The sequence below is a fragment of the Myxine glutinosa genome, chromosome 6, assembly GCF_964187855.1.
Source record: "Myxine glutinosa chromosome 6, kmMyxGlut1.1, whole genome shotgun sequence".
NCBI classification, from domain to species: Eukaryota; Metazoa; Chordata; class Myxini; order Myxiniformes; family Myxinidae; genus Myxine; species Myxine glutinosa.
The window spans coordinates 77,457,892-77,477,486 of record NC_136266.1 but is presented as its reverse complement, the minus strand read 5'-3'; the positions used below and the strand labels follow the sequence as shown (position 1 = coordinate 77,477,486).

General features: G+C 38.2%; 1 protein-coding gene across 2 annotated transcripts in view; it reads left to right on the top strand.

Annotated features, from left to right (window-relative positions):
* The window catches only part of LOC137413304 (scavenger receptor cysteine-rich domain-containing protein DMBT1-like), a 102,359-nt gene that overhangs the window by 36,028 nt on the left and 46,736 nt on the right, over positions 1-19,595 (top strand). Inside the window, exons 9-13 of one of the 2 annotated variants that reach the window (XM_068098698.2) lie at positions 1,179-1,490; positions 7,293-7,340; positions 8,964-9,275; positions 14,618-14,665; positions 16,289-16,600. In XM_068098698.2, coding sequence (XP_067954799.2) covers positions 1,179-1,490; positions 7,293-7,340; positions 8,964-9,275; positions 14,618-14,665; positions 16,289-16,600 — 1,032 coding nt within the window. The remainder of the gene's footprint in view (positions 1-1,178; positions 1,491-7,292; positions 7,341-8,963; positions 9,276-14,617; positions 14,666-16,288; positions 16,601-19,595) is intronic. The other variant, XM_078780035.1, reaches the window with a different exon arrangement.

Below are 19,595 nucleotides of genomic sequence, written 5' to 3'. Positions count from 1 at the left end.
TCTTTGGTATTCTCTCTTCCCCCATCGGCACCAGGTTTCCAGCCCATCTCAGCCGGCATTTCCACAATCTCCCCGTCTAGCTCATCCCCACATCAATCTCCTCCCTCTGTTCATCCATCCTCCTTCTGTCCACCCTCTCCACTCCCGCAATCCTCCTCATGTAGTTCTCGCAAAGATGCAGCCTTTGTTCTTGTCTCTCTGTCACATGCTGTTGTCTTCCTGATATTCATTTATTTTCTCTGCTGCTTTCTCCACATCACCTCAGCGTTCTCCACACTCATCTTCAGCCCATATTTCTCAAATGCATTCTTCCACTCCCCCAATACTTCCTGCATCTCCCACCCATTCTCCACCGCAACAGCCAGATCGTCCACGTGCAACACCCTCCCCAAACTACCCCTCATGTTCACCTTCCTGCTCACCAGCTCCATCACCATGATAATCATGAGTGGGATGAGAGCGCTTCCCTGCCTCAAACCGATGTTCACGCTGAACTCCTCAGCCATCCTCGGACCAAACAAAACTCTTCTCTTGTATTCCCTTGTGCCATGTTTCCCATTTCCTTCTTCCATAGTTCCCTTGTATCATGTGCAGTGATTTCCATGTGCAGTGATTTCCATGTGCAGTGATTGTGGTGTCTGTGAGAGAGTTTTGATGAAACGTGAATTTGCTGTCAGTATTTTTTCAATGTTACCCTGCATCCCTTTTCTCTTCACCCAAAAAAGTAAATACAACCCTATGATGTCCCACTACTTGAGTCACTGTTCTCCACAATCAATCCTCTCCCCAGTAAAATGAACGAGATCATCTGCAAAGTTTTATTTCTGTGGCATTGAGAGAGTCCAGGTATGATTGGTCAAATTGATTCTACCTGCGTCCACGTTCCTTTTGTATGCTAAGAAGGGAGCCCTAATAAAGAAAAAGGTAACCGGAAATCAATGGTAAATGTAGGGCACATTCCATGATGCAATATCTCCCTGCTATCACCAGGACCAAATTATTTTCCTTCAACAAATGGACTCTAAACACCTCAAAAGTGATTGTAATATTCCTGACCTATCCTGTCATGTATTTCCGGAAAGTTTTTAATGTTTCCTCTTTGATTGAATTTCACATAAAATTATTCGTTTCTTCGGAGACGATGTCAATGAGTTATTTTTTATCTTTTACTTTTTCAGCCATGTCTGTCCGTCTGGTCGGAGGAAGAGGTCGATGTGAGGGTCGTGTGGAGGTGTTCTACCGAGGTTCATGGGGCACTGTTTGTGATGATGCATGGAGTGTAACAGATGCAAATGTCGTGTGTCGCCAACTTGGTTGTGGATCTGCCCGATCATCCCCATGCTGTGCAGCATTTGGACGAGGAAACGGCTCCATATTGATGGATAATGTGCAATGTACTGGATCAGAATCTTACCTTTCACATTGCCAACATCAGGGTTGGCACTCTCACAATTGTGGACATCATGAAGATGCTTCTGTTGTTTGCCAAGGTATGTAACTTTTGAGCAACAGTTTAATTTCAGCATATATAATTTAAGGTTTTCCCTCCAATGCCATATATTTTTGACAGAGTGCCATATCTATGATCGCACAATCTTGTGGTTAAGCTCTGTAATTTTATTTATGATTTCTATATCTGTGGCCTGCTACTGAAACTCAATTTAGACCAAATGGCCTTCGACTGAGAATTGTTATCTCAGGAGATTCATTGCATCCTGTTGAAATTGATATTTAGACCAGTTGGGCTTCTCCAGAAAATTGCCACCAAAAGAAATTTATTTCATCCTCTTGGAATTTATATTTAAACGCAATGGCCTTCAACTGAAAATTGAGGTCTTTGGAGATTCATTTCATCCTCTTGGAATTGATATTTAAACCCAATGGCCTTCAACTGAAAATTGAGATCTTTGGAGATTCATTTCTTCTTCTTCGAATCGATGTTTTGACCAAATCGACTTCTACTTTGAATTATCTTGGGGGATTCATTTCATTCTCTTGGAATTGATATTTAAACCCAATGGCCTTCAACTGAAAATTGAGGTCTTTGGAGATTCATTTCATCCTCTTGGAATTGATATTTAAACCCAATGGCCTTCAACTGAAAATTGAGATCTTTGGAGATTCATTTCATCTTCTTCGAAATGATGTTTTGACCAAATCGACTTCTACTTTGAATTGTTATCTTGGGGGATTCATTTCATCCTTTTGGAATTGAGATTTCGAAAAAATGGACTTCTACACAGAAATGTCATGTTAGGAGATTCATTTCACTTAATTTTTGGGGAAATGAAACTTAAAACAAATGACCTTTCACTGAAAATTGTTATCATCAGAGATTAATTTTATATTTTAATATATTTATCTATTAATTAACTTATTTTTAATTAATCTCATATTTTAATTTATTGATTTCATGTTATTTTTAGTCAGTTCAGTCTCTCTCCTGACTGCCACAGGTAACGTGTAACCCAGTGCTACCTGCCACATGTTCTGGTAGTCGGCACCTAAACTGACTACCTTCAATGGCTTGCCAGTGGTGAGGGTGACTGTGACACCCTGCAGGACTAAAAATAATTCCTGTTAAAGGACGGATGAGCTTTTTCCGGAGCTAAAGGCCATCCAGTAAGGAGATGGTGTCTGCTAAAAACACCCATCCACTTTGGACCTGTTTTTTAGGTAGTAGGTGGTGTACAGCAACTGCTCAGGGTAGTACTACCATTCTGACTTAGGAGCGCTAAAGTCGTGCCCGGAACCATCTTACAGATTTGAGAAATATGTCAGGATCTTTGGTCTAACTTTCTGTCTCACTCAAACTATAGCTACAGGGCTGGCTTTCATCCCTCCTTCTTGCAAACAAACATCGTACACTTTTCATCATACACTTTTCATCATACACTTTTCATCATACACACTGCATCATACAGTATTCATCATCCACTTTTCATCATACACTTTTCATCATACACTCTTCATCATACACTTTTCATCATCCACTTTTCATCATACACACTTCCTCATACAGTATTCATCATCCACTTTTCATCATACACTTTTCATCATACACTCTTCATCATACACTTTTCATCATACACTTTTCATCATACACTCTTCATCATACAGTTTTCATCATACACATTTCATCATACACTTTTCATCATACACTTTTCATCATACACTTTTCATCAAACAGTTTTCATCATACACTTTTCATCATACACTTTTCATCATACACTTTTCATCATGCACTTTTCATCATGCACTTTTCATCATGCACTTTTCATCATACACTTTTCATCATACACTTTTCATCATGCACTTTTCATCATGCACTTTTCATCGTGCACTTTTCATCATGCACTTTTCATCATGCACTTTTCATCATGCACTTTTCATCATGCACTTTTCATCGTGCACTTTTCATCATGCACTTTTCATCATGCACTTTTCATCATGCACTTTTCATCATGCACTTTTCATCATGCACTTTTCATCAAACACTTTTCATCATACACTTTTCATCATGCACTTTTCATCGTGCACTTTTCATCATGCACTTTTCATCATGCACTTTTCATCATGCACTTTTCATCATACACTTTTCATCATACACTTTTCATCATACACTTTTCATCATACACTTTTCATCATGCACTTTTCATCATGCACTTTTCATCATACACTTTTCATCATACACTTTTCATCATACACTTTTCATCATACACTTTTCATCATACACTTTTCATCATGCACTTTTCATCATGCACTTTTCATCATGCACTTTTCATCATACACTTTTCATCATGCACTTTTCATCATGCACTTTTCATCATACTCTTTTCATCATACACTTTTCATCATGCACTTTTCATCATACACTTTTCATCAAACACTTTTCATCATGCACTTTTCATCATACACTTTTCATCATACACTTTTCATCATGCACTTTTCATCATGCACTTTTCATCAAACACTTTTCATCATACACTTTTCATCATGCACTTTTCATCGTACACTTTTCATCATACACTTTTCATCATGCACTTTTCATCATGCACTTTTCATCATGCACTTTTCATCATGCACTTTTCATCATACACTTTTCATCATACACTTTTCATCATACACTTTTCATCTTGCACTTTTCATCATGCACTTTTCATCATGCACTTGTCATCATACACTTTTCATCGTGCACTTTTCATCATGCACTTTTCATCATGCACTTTTCATCATGCACTTTTCATCATGCACTTTTCATCATACACTTTTCATCATACACTTTTCATCATACACTTTTCATCATACACATTTCATCATGCACTTTTCATCATACACTTTTCATCATGCACTTTTCATCATGCACTTTTCATCATACACTTTTCATCATACACTTTTCATCATACACTTTTCATCATGCACTTTTCATCATACACTTTTCATCAACCACTTTTCATCAACCACTTTTCATCATGCACTTTTCATCATGCACTTTTCATCATCCACTTTTCATCATACACTTTTCATCATACTCTTTTCATCGTGCACTTTTCATCATGCACTTTTCATCATGCACTTTTCATCATGCACTTTTCATCAAACACTTTTCATCATACACTTTTCATCATGCACTTTTCATCATGCACTTTTCATCATGCACTTTTCATCATGCACTTTTCATCATACACTTTTCATCATACACTTTTCATCATGCACTTTTCATCATGCACTTTTCATCGTGCACCTTTCATCATGCACTTTTCATCATGCACTTTTCATCATGCACTTTTCATCATGCACTTTTCATCGTACACTTTTCATCATGCACTTTTCATCATGCACTTTTCATCATGCACTTTTCATCATGCACTTTTCATCATGCACTTTTCATCATGCACTTTTCATCATGCACTTTTCATCAAACACTTTTCATCATACACTTTTCATCATGCACTTTTCATCATGCACTTTTCATCATGCACTTTTCATCATGCACTTTTCATCATGCACTTTTCATCATGCACTTTTCATCATGCACTTTTCATCATGCACTTTTCATCATGCACTTTTCATCATGCACTTTTCATCAAACACTTTTCATCATACACTTTTCATCATGCACTTTTCATCATGCACTTTTCATCATGCACTTTTCATCATGCACTTTTCATCATGCACTTTTCATCATACACTTTTCATCATACACTTTTCATCATACACTTTTCATCATACACTTTTCATCATGCACTTTTCATCATGCACTTTTCATCATACACTTTTCATCATACACTTTTCATCATACACTTTTCATCATACACTTTTCATCATACACTTTTCATCATACACTTTTCATCATGCACTTTTCTTCCTCATTTTCACTCCTCACCTTTACTTTCTCTCTTTTATTTATCTTTCCTCATATTTATCAATGCAGTTATTAGTCCCCTACCGGTGTACACCGGAGGGGCCTATAGGTTTGCAGGCCGTCCCTCCGTCCGTCAGTCTGTCAGTTCGTCAGTCTGTCAGTCCGTCAGTCCGTCAGTCCGTCAGTCCGTCAGTCCGTCAGTCCGTCAGTCCGTCACGCAAAGAACAGTTTTCCGGACTTTTTTTCTAAACGCCTGAAGTTAATGATTTCAAACTTGGCACATCGTTTCCTCATGATAATTTACAGATCAAGTTCGAACTTCACGACGTTTCGATCATTTTTGACAAAGTTATGGCACTTTGAACTTTGGTAATTCTGATAATTATGATGATCCTTAACTCAGTGCCATTTTAAGTTTTAATTTCCTTTAAAAACGATTTTCTCTGCAATAATAGGACCGATTGAGATCAAATTTTCACCATAGGTGCGACTCGGTCTGGAGAATATTTGAATGGTAATTATGATGTCACAGGTCACGTGGTTCTGGTGCCATATTGTTTTTCGTGAAAACACGAGAACCCCTTTTTCTCTGCAACGGCTGAACAGATCGAGGCCAAACTTTTCAGGCAGAATCGCATACCCATGACGAACAAAAAAGTCAGAGAGCATGACGTCATGCGTCACATGGTTTCAGAGTTATGACGTTTTTAATCATGAACCTTTAAAACCGAGCCCCTCCCTCATTTTTGATCCAATCGAGGGGAGACTTCACAGATCTGTTCCGCATGTTAGTCTACTAAAATGTCCTTTTGGAATTTGCGATAGCTCACGTGGTTTGGCAGATATCGTTAATTAAACGAAAATTTTTTTTTTAAATGGATATCTCTTGAATCGCTTTCTTGATCGACGTGAAACTTCATACTATAGTAGAAGTCCTGAAGAGTAACAAGTGTGCAAAATTTCAAGATGATTGGATGTACAGTCTGGAAGCTAGAAGTTGTTATTGCGTGAAGAAGAAGAGGCGTCAAGTGTGCGGATTTATTATTTATCACATGTACAGAGTGAAAGCATCGTTGGACACGACCTGTCGCGGTCATTTTAACCTCAAATAAAATTCTAATTTAAGATTTGTCAATAGCTGAGGTATATTAACAAACGAATAAAACAGATTTGGTCAAATTCTGACTTTTTTAACTCGATCGCATTTGACAGAGTTGTGACAAGCTGAGGAAGAAGAAACCTCGCATTGGCTTCTCCAATGTGCCATAAAAAAATGGATATCTCTTGAATCGCTAGTACCTCAGACCGTGAGTTGGTAATAATTTATATAATTCACACAGTGCAATATGTGCAGGCCGCTCCAAGGAGCGACCTTGCGGGCTTATCAACGAGGCGAGGCGTGACACACGTGTCTCAGAATACCTCAGATCAAGTTTGAAAACCAGCATCAACCGTGCATAAATTTGCATATTCGATCATTTTTGACAAAGTTATGGCACTTTGAACTTTGGTAGGGGACATGTATTGCAGCGCAATACTCAGAATGCTTGTTGTATTTAAGGCCTGGCCTCGATGAAGACTATGCAGTCCGTGACTGAAGCCTTCAACATTAAAAAAAAAATGAATATTTTGTTGGCATTGATATTGAGACCAAATCGCTTCTCCTGAAAATTGTTACCCACTAATTACAGTTCAAAAATCTCTGGAAAAAGTAATTAGTCGTTCTACATTGAAAGCTCAACATATTGAAAAGATACTCGTGCTCCATCTCAAATTGTGAGAACAACAGTGAAAGCGAGTCAATCAAACGAGTTGCCTGTGTTTAAATATTGGATGAGCTTTCTTTGAAAAATAATGAAACATCATTAATAACTTTGTTGATAATAAATAATTGTTATTTTGTTTGTTTGCCTGTTTGAAAATACAGCTGTTGCATCGTACACCACAACAAGACCAACGACAACAATGCCTGCAGGTAGGAATCTTGTATTTATTCAAGTCTACATGTGACTGAAATAAGTTTCTAACCGACATTAGTTCAACGGTAGCTGTTCACTGTTGGTAATGCATTTGGAACTGCTGAAAATACCGGTTTTGTTTGCAGAAAAAGGGAGTAGAAGGAGAAACAATAGATAGATTTAAACTGGAATTTGATGAACTTGGAGATGTGTCGGGCTAGAACATAGCTTAAATATGGATCTTCTTCTCCTCTTCTACCCTTTATAAGGTGTGAGGTGCAATGGGACCAAGGTCTTGCTCTGCCTCGACCACGATACTCCTCCACGACCCTCTGACCTCTGCCAACTCTCTCCATTCTCTAACCATGACCACATTACTGATATCCCTCTTCACAAAATCCTCCCATCTGAACCATGGTCCACCTCTTTTCCTCCAACCTTGCTCCTTCAACCTATCCCCTCTCTTTGGTATTCTCTCTTCCCCCATCGGCACCAGGTTTCCAGCCCATCTCAGCCGGCATTTCCACAATCTCCCCGTCTAGCTCATCCCCACATCAATCTCCTCCCTCTGTTCATCCATCCTCCTTCTGTCCACCCTCTCCACTCCCGCAATCCTCCTCATGTAGTTCTCGCAAAGCTGCAGCCTTTGTTCTTGTCTCTCTGTCACATGCTGTTGTCTTCCTGATATTCATTTATTTTCTCTGCTGCTTTCTCCACATCACCTCAGCGTTCTCCACACTCATCTTCAGCCCATATTTCTCAAATGCATTCTTCCACTCCCCCAATACTTCCTGCATCTCCCACCCATTCTCCACCGCAACAGCCAGATCGTCCACGTGCAACACCCTCCCCAAACTACCCCTCATGTTCACCTTCCTGCTCACCAGCTCCATCACCATGATAATCATGAGTGGGATGAGAGCGCTTCCCTGCCTCAAACCGATGTTCACGCTGAACTCCTCAGCCATCCTCGGACCAAACAAAACTCTTCTCTTGTATTCCCTTGTGCCATGTTTCCCATTTCCTTCTTCCATAGTTCCCTTGTATCATGTGCAGTGATTTCCATGTGCAGTGATTTCCATGTGCAGTGATTGTGGTGTCTGTGAGAGAGTTTTGATGAAACGTGAATTTGCTGTCAGTATTTATTCAATGTTACCCTGCATCCCTTTTCTCTTCACCCAAAAAAGTAAATACAACCCTATGATGTCCCACTACTTGAGTCACTGTTCTCCACAATCAATCCTCTCCCCAGTAAAATGAACGAGATCATCTGCAAAGTTTTATTTCTGTGGCATTGAGAGAGTCCAGGTATGATTGGTCAAATTGATTCTACCTGCGTCCACGTTCCTTTTGTATGCTAAGAAGGGAGCCCTAATAAAGAAAAAGGTAACTGGAAATCAATGGTAAATGTAGGGCACATTCCATGATGCAATATCTCCCTGCTATCACCAGGACCAAATTATTTTCCTTCAACAAATGGACTCTAAACACCTCAAAAGTGATTGTAATATTCCTGACCTATCCTGTCATGTATTTCCGGAAAGTTTTTAATGTTTCCTCTTTGATTGAATTTCACATAAAATTATTCGTTTCTTCGGAGACGATGTCAATGAGTTATTTTTTATCTTTTACTTTTTCAGCCATGTCTGTCCGTCTGGTCGGAGGAAGAGGTCGATGTGAGGGTCGTGTGGAGGTGTTCTACCGAGGTTCATGGGGCACTGTTTGTGATGATGCATGGAGTGTAACAGATGCAAATGTCGTGTGTCGCCAACTTGGTTGTGGATCTGCCCGATCATCCCCATGCTGTGCAGCATTTGGACGAGGAAACGGCTCCATATTGATGGATAATGTGCAATGTACTGGATCAGAATCTTACCTTTCACATTGCCAACATCAGGGTTGGCACTCTCACAATTGTGGACATCATGAAGATGCTTCTGTTGTTTGCCAAGGTATGTGACTTTTGAGCAACAGTATAATTTCAGTATATATAATTTAAGGTTTTCCCTCCAATGCCATATATTTTTGACAGAGTGCCATATCTATGATCGCACAATCTTGTGGTTAAGCTCTGTAATTTTATTTATGATTTCTATATCTGTGGCCTGCTACTGAAACTCAATTTAGACCAAATGGCCTTCGACTGAGAATTGTTATCTCAGGAGATTCATTGCATCCTGTTGAAATTGATATTTAGACCAGTTGGGCTTCTCCAGAAAATTGCCACCAAAAGAAATTTATTTCATCCTCTTGGAATTTATATTTAAACGCAATGGCCTCCAACTGAAAATTGAGGTCTTTGGAGATTCATTTCATCCTCTTGGAATTGATATTTAAACCCAATGGCCTTCAACTGAAAATTGAGATCTTTGGAGATTCATTTCTTCTTCTTCGAATCGATGTTTTGACCAAATCGACTTCTACTTTGAATTATCTTGGGGGATTCATTTCATTCTCTTGGAATTGATATTTAAACCCAATGGCCTTCAACTGAAAATTGAGGTCTTTGGAGATTCATTTCATCCTCTTGGAATTGATATTTAAACCCAATGGCCTTCAACTGAAAATTGAGATCTTTGGAGATTCATTTCATCTTCTTCGAAATGATGTTTTGACCAAATCGACTTCTACTTTGAATTGTTATCTTGGGGGATTCATTTCATCCTTTTGGAATTGAGATTTCGAAAAAATGGACTTCTACACAGAAATGTCATGTTAGGAGATTCATTTCACTTAATTTTTGGGGAAATGAAACTTAAAACAAATGACCTTTCACTGAAAATTGTTATCATCAGAGATTAATTTTATATTTTAATATATTTATCTATTAATTAACTTATTTTTAATTAATCTCATATTTTAATTTATTGATTTCATGTTATTTTTAGTCAGTTCAGTCTCTCTCCTGACTGCCACAGGTAACGTGTAACCCAGTGCTACCTGCCACATGTTCTGGTAGTCGGCACCTAAACTGACTACCTTCAATGGCTTGCCAGTGGTGAGGGTGACTGTGACACCCTGCAGGACTAAAAATAATTCCTGTTAAAGGACGGATGAGCTTCTTTCCGGAGCTAAAGGCCATCCAGTAAGGAGATGGTGTCTGCTAAAAACACCCATCCACTTTGGACCTGTTTTTTAGGTAGTAGGTGGTGTACAGCAACTGCTCAGGGTAGTACTACCATTCTGACTTAGGAGCGCTAAAGTCGTGCCCGGAACCATCTTACAGATTTGAGAAATATGTCAGGATCTTTGGTCTAACTTTCTGTCTCACTCAAACTATAGCTACAGGGCTGGCTTTCATCCCTCCTTCTTGCAAACAAACATCGTACACTTTTCATCATACACTTTTCATCATACACTTTTCATCATACACACTGCATCATACAGTATTCATCATCCACTTTTCATCATACACTTTTCATCATACACTCTTCATCATACACTTTTCATCATCCACTTTTCATCATACACACTTCCTCATACAGTATTCATCATCCACTTTTCATCATACACTTTTCATCATACACTCTTCATCATACACTTTTCATCATACACTTTTCATCATACACTCTTCATCATACAGTTTTCATCATACACATTTCATCATACACTTTTCATCATACACTTTTCATCATACACTTTTCATCAAACAGTTTTCATCATACACTTTTCATCATACACTTTTCATCATACACTTTTCATCATGCACTTTTCATCATGCACTTTTCATCATGCACTTTTCATCATACACTTTTCATCATACACTTTTCATCATGCACTTTTCATCATGCACTTTTCATCGTGCACTTTTCATCATGCACTTTTCATCATGCACTTTTCATCATGCACATTTCATCATGCACTTTTCATCGTGCACTTTTCATCATGCACTTTTCATCATACACTTTTCATCATACACTCTTCATCATACAGTTTTCACCATGCACTTTTCATCATACACTTTTCATCATGCACTTTTCATCATGCACTTTTCATCATGCACTTTTCATCATGCACTTTTCATCATGCACTTTTCATCATGCACTTTTCATCGTGCACTTTTCATCATGCACTTTTCATCATGCACTTTTCATCATGCACTTTTCATCATGCACTTTTCATCATGCACTTTTCATCATGCACTTTTCATCATACACTTTTCATCATACACTTTTCATCATACACTTTTCATCATACACTTTTCATCATACACTTTTCATCATGCACTTTTCATCATGCACTTTTCATCATGCACTTTTCATCATACACTTTTCATCATGCACTTTTCATCATGCACTTTTCATCATACTCTTTTCATCATACACTTTTCATCATGCACTTTTCATCATACACTTTTCATCAAACACTTTTCATCATGCACTTTTCATCATACACTTTTCATCATGCACTTTTCATCATGCACTTTTCATCAAACACTTTTCATCATACACTTTTCATCATGCACTTTTCATCGTACACTTTTCATCATACACTTTTCATCATGCACTTTTCATCATGCACTTTTCATCATACACTTTTCATCATACACTTTTCATCATACACTCTTCATCATACAGTTTTCATCATACACATTTCATCATACACTTTTCATCATACACTTTTCATCATACACTTTTCATCAAACACTTTTCATCATGCACTTTTCATCATACACTTTTCATCATGCACTTTTCATCATGCACTTTTCATCAAACACTTTTCATCATACACTTTTCATCATGCACTTTTCATCGTACACTTTTCATCATACACTTTTCATCATGCACTTTTCATCATGCACTTTTCATCATGCACTTTTCATCATGCACTTTTCATCATGCACTTTTCATCATGCACTTTTCATCAAACACTTTTCATCATACACTTTTCATCATGCACTTTTCATCGTGCACTTTTCATCATGCACTTTTCATCATGCACTTTTCATCATGCACTTTTCATCATACACTTTTCATCATACACTTTTCATCATACACTTTTCATCATGCACTTTTCATCATGCACTTTTCATCATACACTTTTCATCATACACTTTTCATCATACACTTTTCATCATACACTTTTCATCATGCACTTTTCATCATGCACTTTTCATCATGCACTTTTCATCATGCACTTTTCATCATGCACTTTTCATCATACACTTTTCATCATACACTTTTCATCATACACTTTTCATCATGCACTTTTCATCATGCACTTTTCATCATACACTTTTCATCATACACTTTTCATCATACACTTTTCATCATACACTTTTCATCATACACTTTTCATCATACACTTTTCATCATACACTTTTCATCATACACTTTTCATCATACACTTTTCATCATGCACTTTTCTTCCTCATTTTCACTCCTCACCTTTACTTTCTCTCTTTTATTTATCTTTCCTCATATTTATCAATGCAGTTATTAGTCCCCTACCGGTGTACACCGGAGGGGCCTATAGGTTTGCAGGCCGTCCCTCCGTCCGTCAGTCTGTCAGTTCGTCAGTCTGTCAGTCCGTCAGTCCGTCAGTCCGTCAGTCCGTCAGTCCGTCACGCAAAGAACAGTTTTCCGGACTTTTTTTCTAAACGCCTGAAGTTAATGATTTCAAACTTGGCACATCGTTTCCTCATGATAATTTACAGATCAAGTTCGAACTTCACGACGTTTCGATCATTTTTGACAAAGTTATGGCACTTTGAACTTTGGTAATTCTGATAATTATGATGATCCTTAACTCAGTGCCATTTTAAGTTTTAATTTCCTTTAAAAACGATTTTCTCTGCAATAATAGGACCGATTGAGATCAAATTTTCACCATAGGTGCGACTCGGTCTGGAGAATATTTGAATGGTAATTATGATGTCACAGGTCACGTGGTTCTGGTGCCATATTGTTTTTCGTGAAAACACGAGAACCCCTTTTTCTCTGCAACGGCTGAACAGATCGAGGCCAAACTTTTCAGGCAGAATCGCATACCCATGACGAACAAAAAAGTCACAGAGCATGACGTCATGCGTCACATGGTTTCAGAGTTATGACGTTTTTAATCATGAACCTTTAAAACCGAGCCCCTCCCTCATTTTTGATCCAATCGAGGGGAGACTTCACAGATCTGTTCCGCATGTTAGTCTACTAAAATGTCCTTTTGGAATTTGCGATAGCTCACGTGGTTTGGCAGATATCGTTAATTAAACGAAAATATTTTTTTTAAATGGATATCTCTTGAATCGCTTTCTTGATCGACGTGAAACTTCATACTATAGTAGAAGTCCTGAAGAGTAACAAGTGTGCAAAATTTCAAGATGATTGGATGTACAGTCTGGAAGCTAGAAGTTGTTATTGCGTGAAGAAGAAGAGGCGTCAAGTGTGCGGATTTATTATTTATCACATGTACAGAGTGAAAGCATCGTTGGACACGACCTGTCGCGGTCATTTTAACCTCAAATAAAATTCTAATTTAAGATTTGTCAATAGCTGAGGTATATTAACAAACGAATAAAACAGATTTGGTCAAATTCTGACTTTTTTAACTCGATCGCATTTGACAGAGTTGTGACAAGCTGAGGAAGAAGAAACCTCGCATTGGCTTCTCCAATGTGCCATAAAAAAATGGATATCTCTTGAATCGCTAGTACCTCAGACCGTGAGTTGGTAATAATTTATATAATTCACACAGTGCAATATGTGCAGGCCGCTCCAAGGAGCGACCTTGCGGGCTTATCAACGAGGCGAGGCGTGACACACGTGTCTCAGAATACCTCAGATCAAGTTTGAAAACCAGCATCAACCGTGCATAAATTTGCATATTCGATCATTTTTGACAAAGTTATGGCACTTTGAACTTTGGTAGGGGACATGTATTGCAGCGCAATACTCAGAATGCTTGTTGTATTTAAGGCCTGGCCTCGATGAAGACTATGCAGTCCGTGACTGAAGCCTTCAACATTAAAAAAAAAAATGAATATTTTGTTGGCATTGATATTGAGACCAAATCGCTTCTCCTGAAAATTGTTACCCACTAATTACAGTTCAAAAATCTCTGGAAAAAGTAATTAGTCGTTCTACATTGAAAGCTCAACATATTGAAAAGATACTCATGCTCCATCTCAAATTGTGAGAACAACAGTGAAATAACCGCCACACAAATGCTTGCATATCAAACGAGTTGCCTGTGTTTAAATATTGGATGAGCTTTCTTTGAAAAATAATGAAACATCATTAATAACTTTGTTGATAATAAATAATTGTTATTTTGTTTGTTTGCCTGTTTGAAAATACAGCTGTTGCATCGTACACCACAACAAGACCAACGACAACAATGCCTGCAGGTAGGAATCTTGTATTTATTCAAGTCTACATGTGACTGAAATAAGTTTCTAACCGACATTAGTTCAACGGTAGCTGTTCACTGTTGGTAATGCATTTGGAACTGCTCAAAATACCGGTTTTGTTTGCAGAAAAAGGGAGTAGAAGGAGAAACAATAGATAGATTTAAACTGGAATTTGATGAACTTGGAGATGTGTCGGGCTAGAACATAGCTTAAATATGGATCTTCTTCTCCTCTTCTACCCTTTATAAGGTGTGAGGTGCAATGGGACCAAGGTCTTGCTCTGCCTCGACCACGATACTCCTCCACGACCCTCTGACCTCTGCCAACTCTCTCCATTCTCTAACCATGACCACATTACTGATATCCCTCTTCACAAAATCCTCCCATCTGAACCATGGTCCACCTCTTTTCCTCCAACCTTGCTCCTTCAACCTATCCCCTCTCTTTGGTATTCTCTCTTCCCCCATCGGCACCAGGTTTCCAGCCCATCTCAGCCGGCATTTCCACAATCTCCCCGTCTAGCTCATCCCCACATCAATCTCCTCCCTCTGTTCATCCATCCTCCTTCTGTCCACCCTCTCCACTCCCGCAATCCTCCTCATGTAGTTCTCGCAAAGCTGCAGCCTTTGTTCTTGTCTCTCTGTCACATGCTGTTGTCTTCCTGATATTCATTTATTTTCTCTGCTGCTTTCTCCACATCACCTCAGCGTTCTCCACACTCATCTTCAGCCCATATTTCTCAAATGCATTCTTCCACTCCCCCAATACTTCCTGCATCTCCCACCCATTCTCCACCGCAACAGCCAGATCGTCCACGTGCAACACCCTCCCCAAACTACCCCTCATGTTCACCTTCCTGCTCACCAGCTCCATCACCATGATAATCATGAGTGGGATGAGAGCGCTTCCCTGCCTCAAACCAATGTTCACGCTGAACTCCTCAGCCATCCTCGGACCAAACAAAACTCTTCTCTTGTATTCCCTTGTGCCATGTTTCCCATTTCCTTCTTCCATAGTTCCCTTGTATCATGTGCAGTGATTTCCATGTGCAGTGATTTCCATGTGCAGTGATTGTGGTGTCTGTGAGAGAGTTTTGATGAAACGTGAATTTGCTGTCAGTATTTATTCAATGTTACCCTGCATCCCTTTTCTCTTCACCCAAAAAAGTAAATACAACCCTATGATGTCCCACTACTTGAGTCACTGTTCTCCACAATCAATCCTCTCCCCAGTAAAATGAACGAGATCATCTGCAAAGTTTTATTTCTGTGGCATTGAGAGAGTCCAGGTATGATTGGTCAAATTGATTCTACCTGCGTCCACGTTCCTTTTGTATGCTAAGAAGGGAGCCCTAATAAAGAAAAAGGTAACCGGAAATCAATGGTAAATGTAGGGCACATTCCATGATGCAATATCTCCCTGCTATCACCAGGACCAAATTATTTTCCTTCAACAAATGGACTCTAAACACCTCAAAAGTGATTGTAATATTCCTGACCTATCCTGTCATGTATTTCCGGAAAGTTTTTAATGTTTCCTCTTTGATTGAATTTCACATAAAATTATTCGTTTCTTCGGAGACGATGTCAATGAGTTATTTTTTATCTTTTACTTTTTCAGCCATGTCTGTCCGTCTGGTCGGAGGAAGAGGTCGATGTGAGGGTCGTGTGGAGGTGTTCTACCGAGGTTCATGGGGCACTGTTTGTGATGATGCATGGAGTGTAACAGATGCAAATGTCGTGTGTCGCCAACTTGGTTGTGGATCTGCCCGATCATCCCCATGCTGTGCAGCATTTGGACGAGGAAATGGCTCCATATTGATGGATAATGTGCAATGTACTGGATCAGAATCTTACCTTTCACATTGCCAACATCAGGGTTGGCACTCTCACAATTGTGGACATCATGAAGATGCTTCTGTTGTTTGCCAAGGTATGTAACTTTTGAGCAACAGTATAATTTCAGTATATATAATTTAAGGTTTTCCCTCCAATGCCATATATTTTTGACAGAGTGCCATATCTATGATCGCACAATCTTGTGGTTAAGCTCTGTAATTTTATTTATGATTTCTATATCTGTGGCCTGCTACTGAAACTCAATTTAGACCAAATGGACTTCGACTGAGAATTGTTATCTCAGGAGATTCATTGCATCCTGTTGAAATTGATATTTAGACCAGTTGGGCTTCTCCAGAAAATTGCCACCAAAAGAAATTTATTTCATCCTCTTGGAATTTATATTTAAACGCAATGGCCTCCAACTGAAAATTGAGGTCTTTGGAGATTCATTTCATCCTCTTGGAATTGATATTTAAACCCAATGGCCTTCAACTGAAAATTGAGATCTTTGGAGATTCATTTCTTCTTCTTCGAATCGATGTTTTGACCAAATCGACTTCTACTTTGAATTATCTTGGGGGATTCATTTCATTCTCTTGGAATTGATATTTAAACCCAATGGCCTTCAACTGAAAATTGAGGTCTTTGGAGATTCATTTCATCCTCTTGGAATTGATATTTAAACCCAATGGCCTTCAACTGAAAATTGAGATCTTTGGAGATTCATTTCATCTTCTTCGAAATGATGTTTTGACCAAATCGACTTCTACTTTGAATTGTTATCTTGGGGGATTCATTTCATCCTTTTGGAATTGAGATTTCGAAAAAATGGACTTCTACACAGAAATGTCATGTTAGGAGATTCATTTCACTTAATTTTTGGGGAAATGAAACTTAAAACAAATGACCTTTCACTGAAAATTGTTATCATCAGAGATTAATTTTATATTTTAATATATTTATCTATTAATTAACTTATTTTTAATTAATCTCATATTTTAATTTATTGATTTCATGTTATTTTTAGTCAGTTCAGTCTCTCTCCTGACTGCCACAGGTAACGTGTAACCCAGTGCTACCTGCCACATGTTCTGGTAGTCGGCACCTAAACTGACTACCTTCAATGGCTTGCCAGTGGTGAGGGTGACTGTGACACCCTGCAGGACTAAAAATAATTCCTGTTAAAGGACGGATGAGCTTCTTTCCGGAGCTAAAGGCCATCCAGTAAGGAGATGGTGTCTGCTAAAAACACCCATCCACTTTGGACCTGTTTTTTAGGTAGTAGGTGGTGTACAGCAACTGCTCAGGGTAGTACTACCATTCTGACTTAGGAGCGCTAAAGTCGTGCCCGGAACCATCTTACAGATTTGAGAAATATGTCAGGATCTTTGGTCTAACTTTCTGTCTCACTCAAACTATAGCTACAGGGCTGGCTTTCATCCCTCCTTCTTGCAAACAAACATCGTACACTTTTCGTCATACACTTTTCATCATACACTTTTCATCATACACACTGCATCATACAGTATTCATCATCCACTTTTCATCATACACTTTTCATCATACACTCTTCATCATACACTTTTCATCATCCACTTTTCATCATACACACTTCCTCATACAGTATTCATCATCCACTTTTCATCATACACTTTTCATCATACACTCTTCATCATACACTTTTCATCATACACTTTTCATCATACACTCTTCATCATACAGTTTTCATCATACACATTTCATCATACACTTTTCATCATACACTTTTCATCATACACTTTTCATCAAACAGTTTTCATCATACACTTTTCATCATACACTTTTCATCATACACTTTTCATCATGCACTTTTCATCATGCACTTTTCATCATGCACTTTTCATCATGCACTTTTCATCATACACTTTTCATCATACACTTTTCATCATGCACTTTTCATCATGCACTTTTCATCGTGCACTTTTCATCATGCACTTTTCATCATGCACTTTTCATCATGCACTTTTCATCATGCACTTTTCATCGTGCACTTTTCATCATGCACTTTTCATCATGCACTTTTCATCATGCACTTTTCATCAAACACTTTTCATCATACACTTTTCATCATGCACTTTTCATCATGCACTTTTCATCAAACACTTTTCATCATACACTTTTCATCATGCAGTTTTCATCATGCACTTTTCATCATGCACGTTTCATCATGCACTTTTCATCATGCACTTTTCATCATACACTTTTCATCATACACTTTTCATCATACACTTTTCATCATACACTTTTCATCATGCACTTTTCATCATGCACTTTTCATCATACACTTTTCATCATACACTTTTCATCATACACTTTTCATCATACACTTTTCATCATACACTTTTCATCATGCACTTTTCATCATGCACTTTTCATCATACACTTTTCATCATGCACTTTTCATCATGCACTTTTCATCATACTCTTTTCATCATACACTTTTCATCATGCACTTTTCATCATACACTTTTCATCAAACACTTTTTATCATGCACTTTTCATCATACACTTTTCATCATACACTTTTCATCATGCACTTTTCATCATGCACTTTTCATCAAGCACTTTTCATCGTGCACTTTTCATCGTACACTTTTCATCATACACTTTTCATCATGCACTTTTCATCATGCACTTTTCATCATGCACTTTTCATCATGCACTTTTCATCATACACTTTTCATCATACACTTTTCATCATACACTTTTCATCTTGCACTTTTCATCATGCACTTTTCATCATGCACTTTTCATCATACACTTTTCATCATGCACTTTTCATCATGCACTTTTCATCATGCACTTTTCATCATGCACTTTTCATCATGCACTTTTCATCATACACTTTTCATCATACACATTACATCATGCACTTTTCATCATGCACTTTTCATCATGCACTTTTCATCATACACTTTTCATCATACACTTTTCATCATGCACTTTTCATCATATACTTTTCATCATACACTTTTCGTCATACACGTTTCATCATGCACTTTTCATCATGCACTTTTCCTCATACACTTTTCATCATATACTTTTCA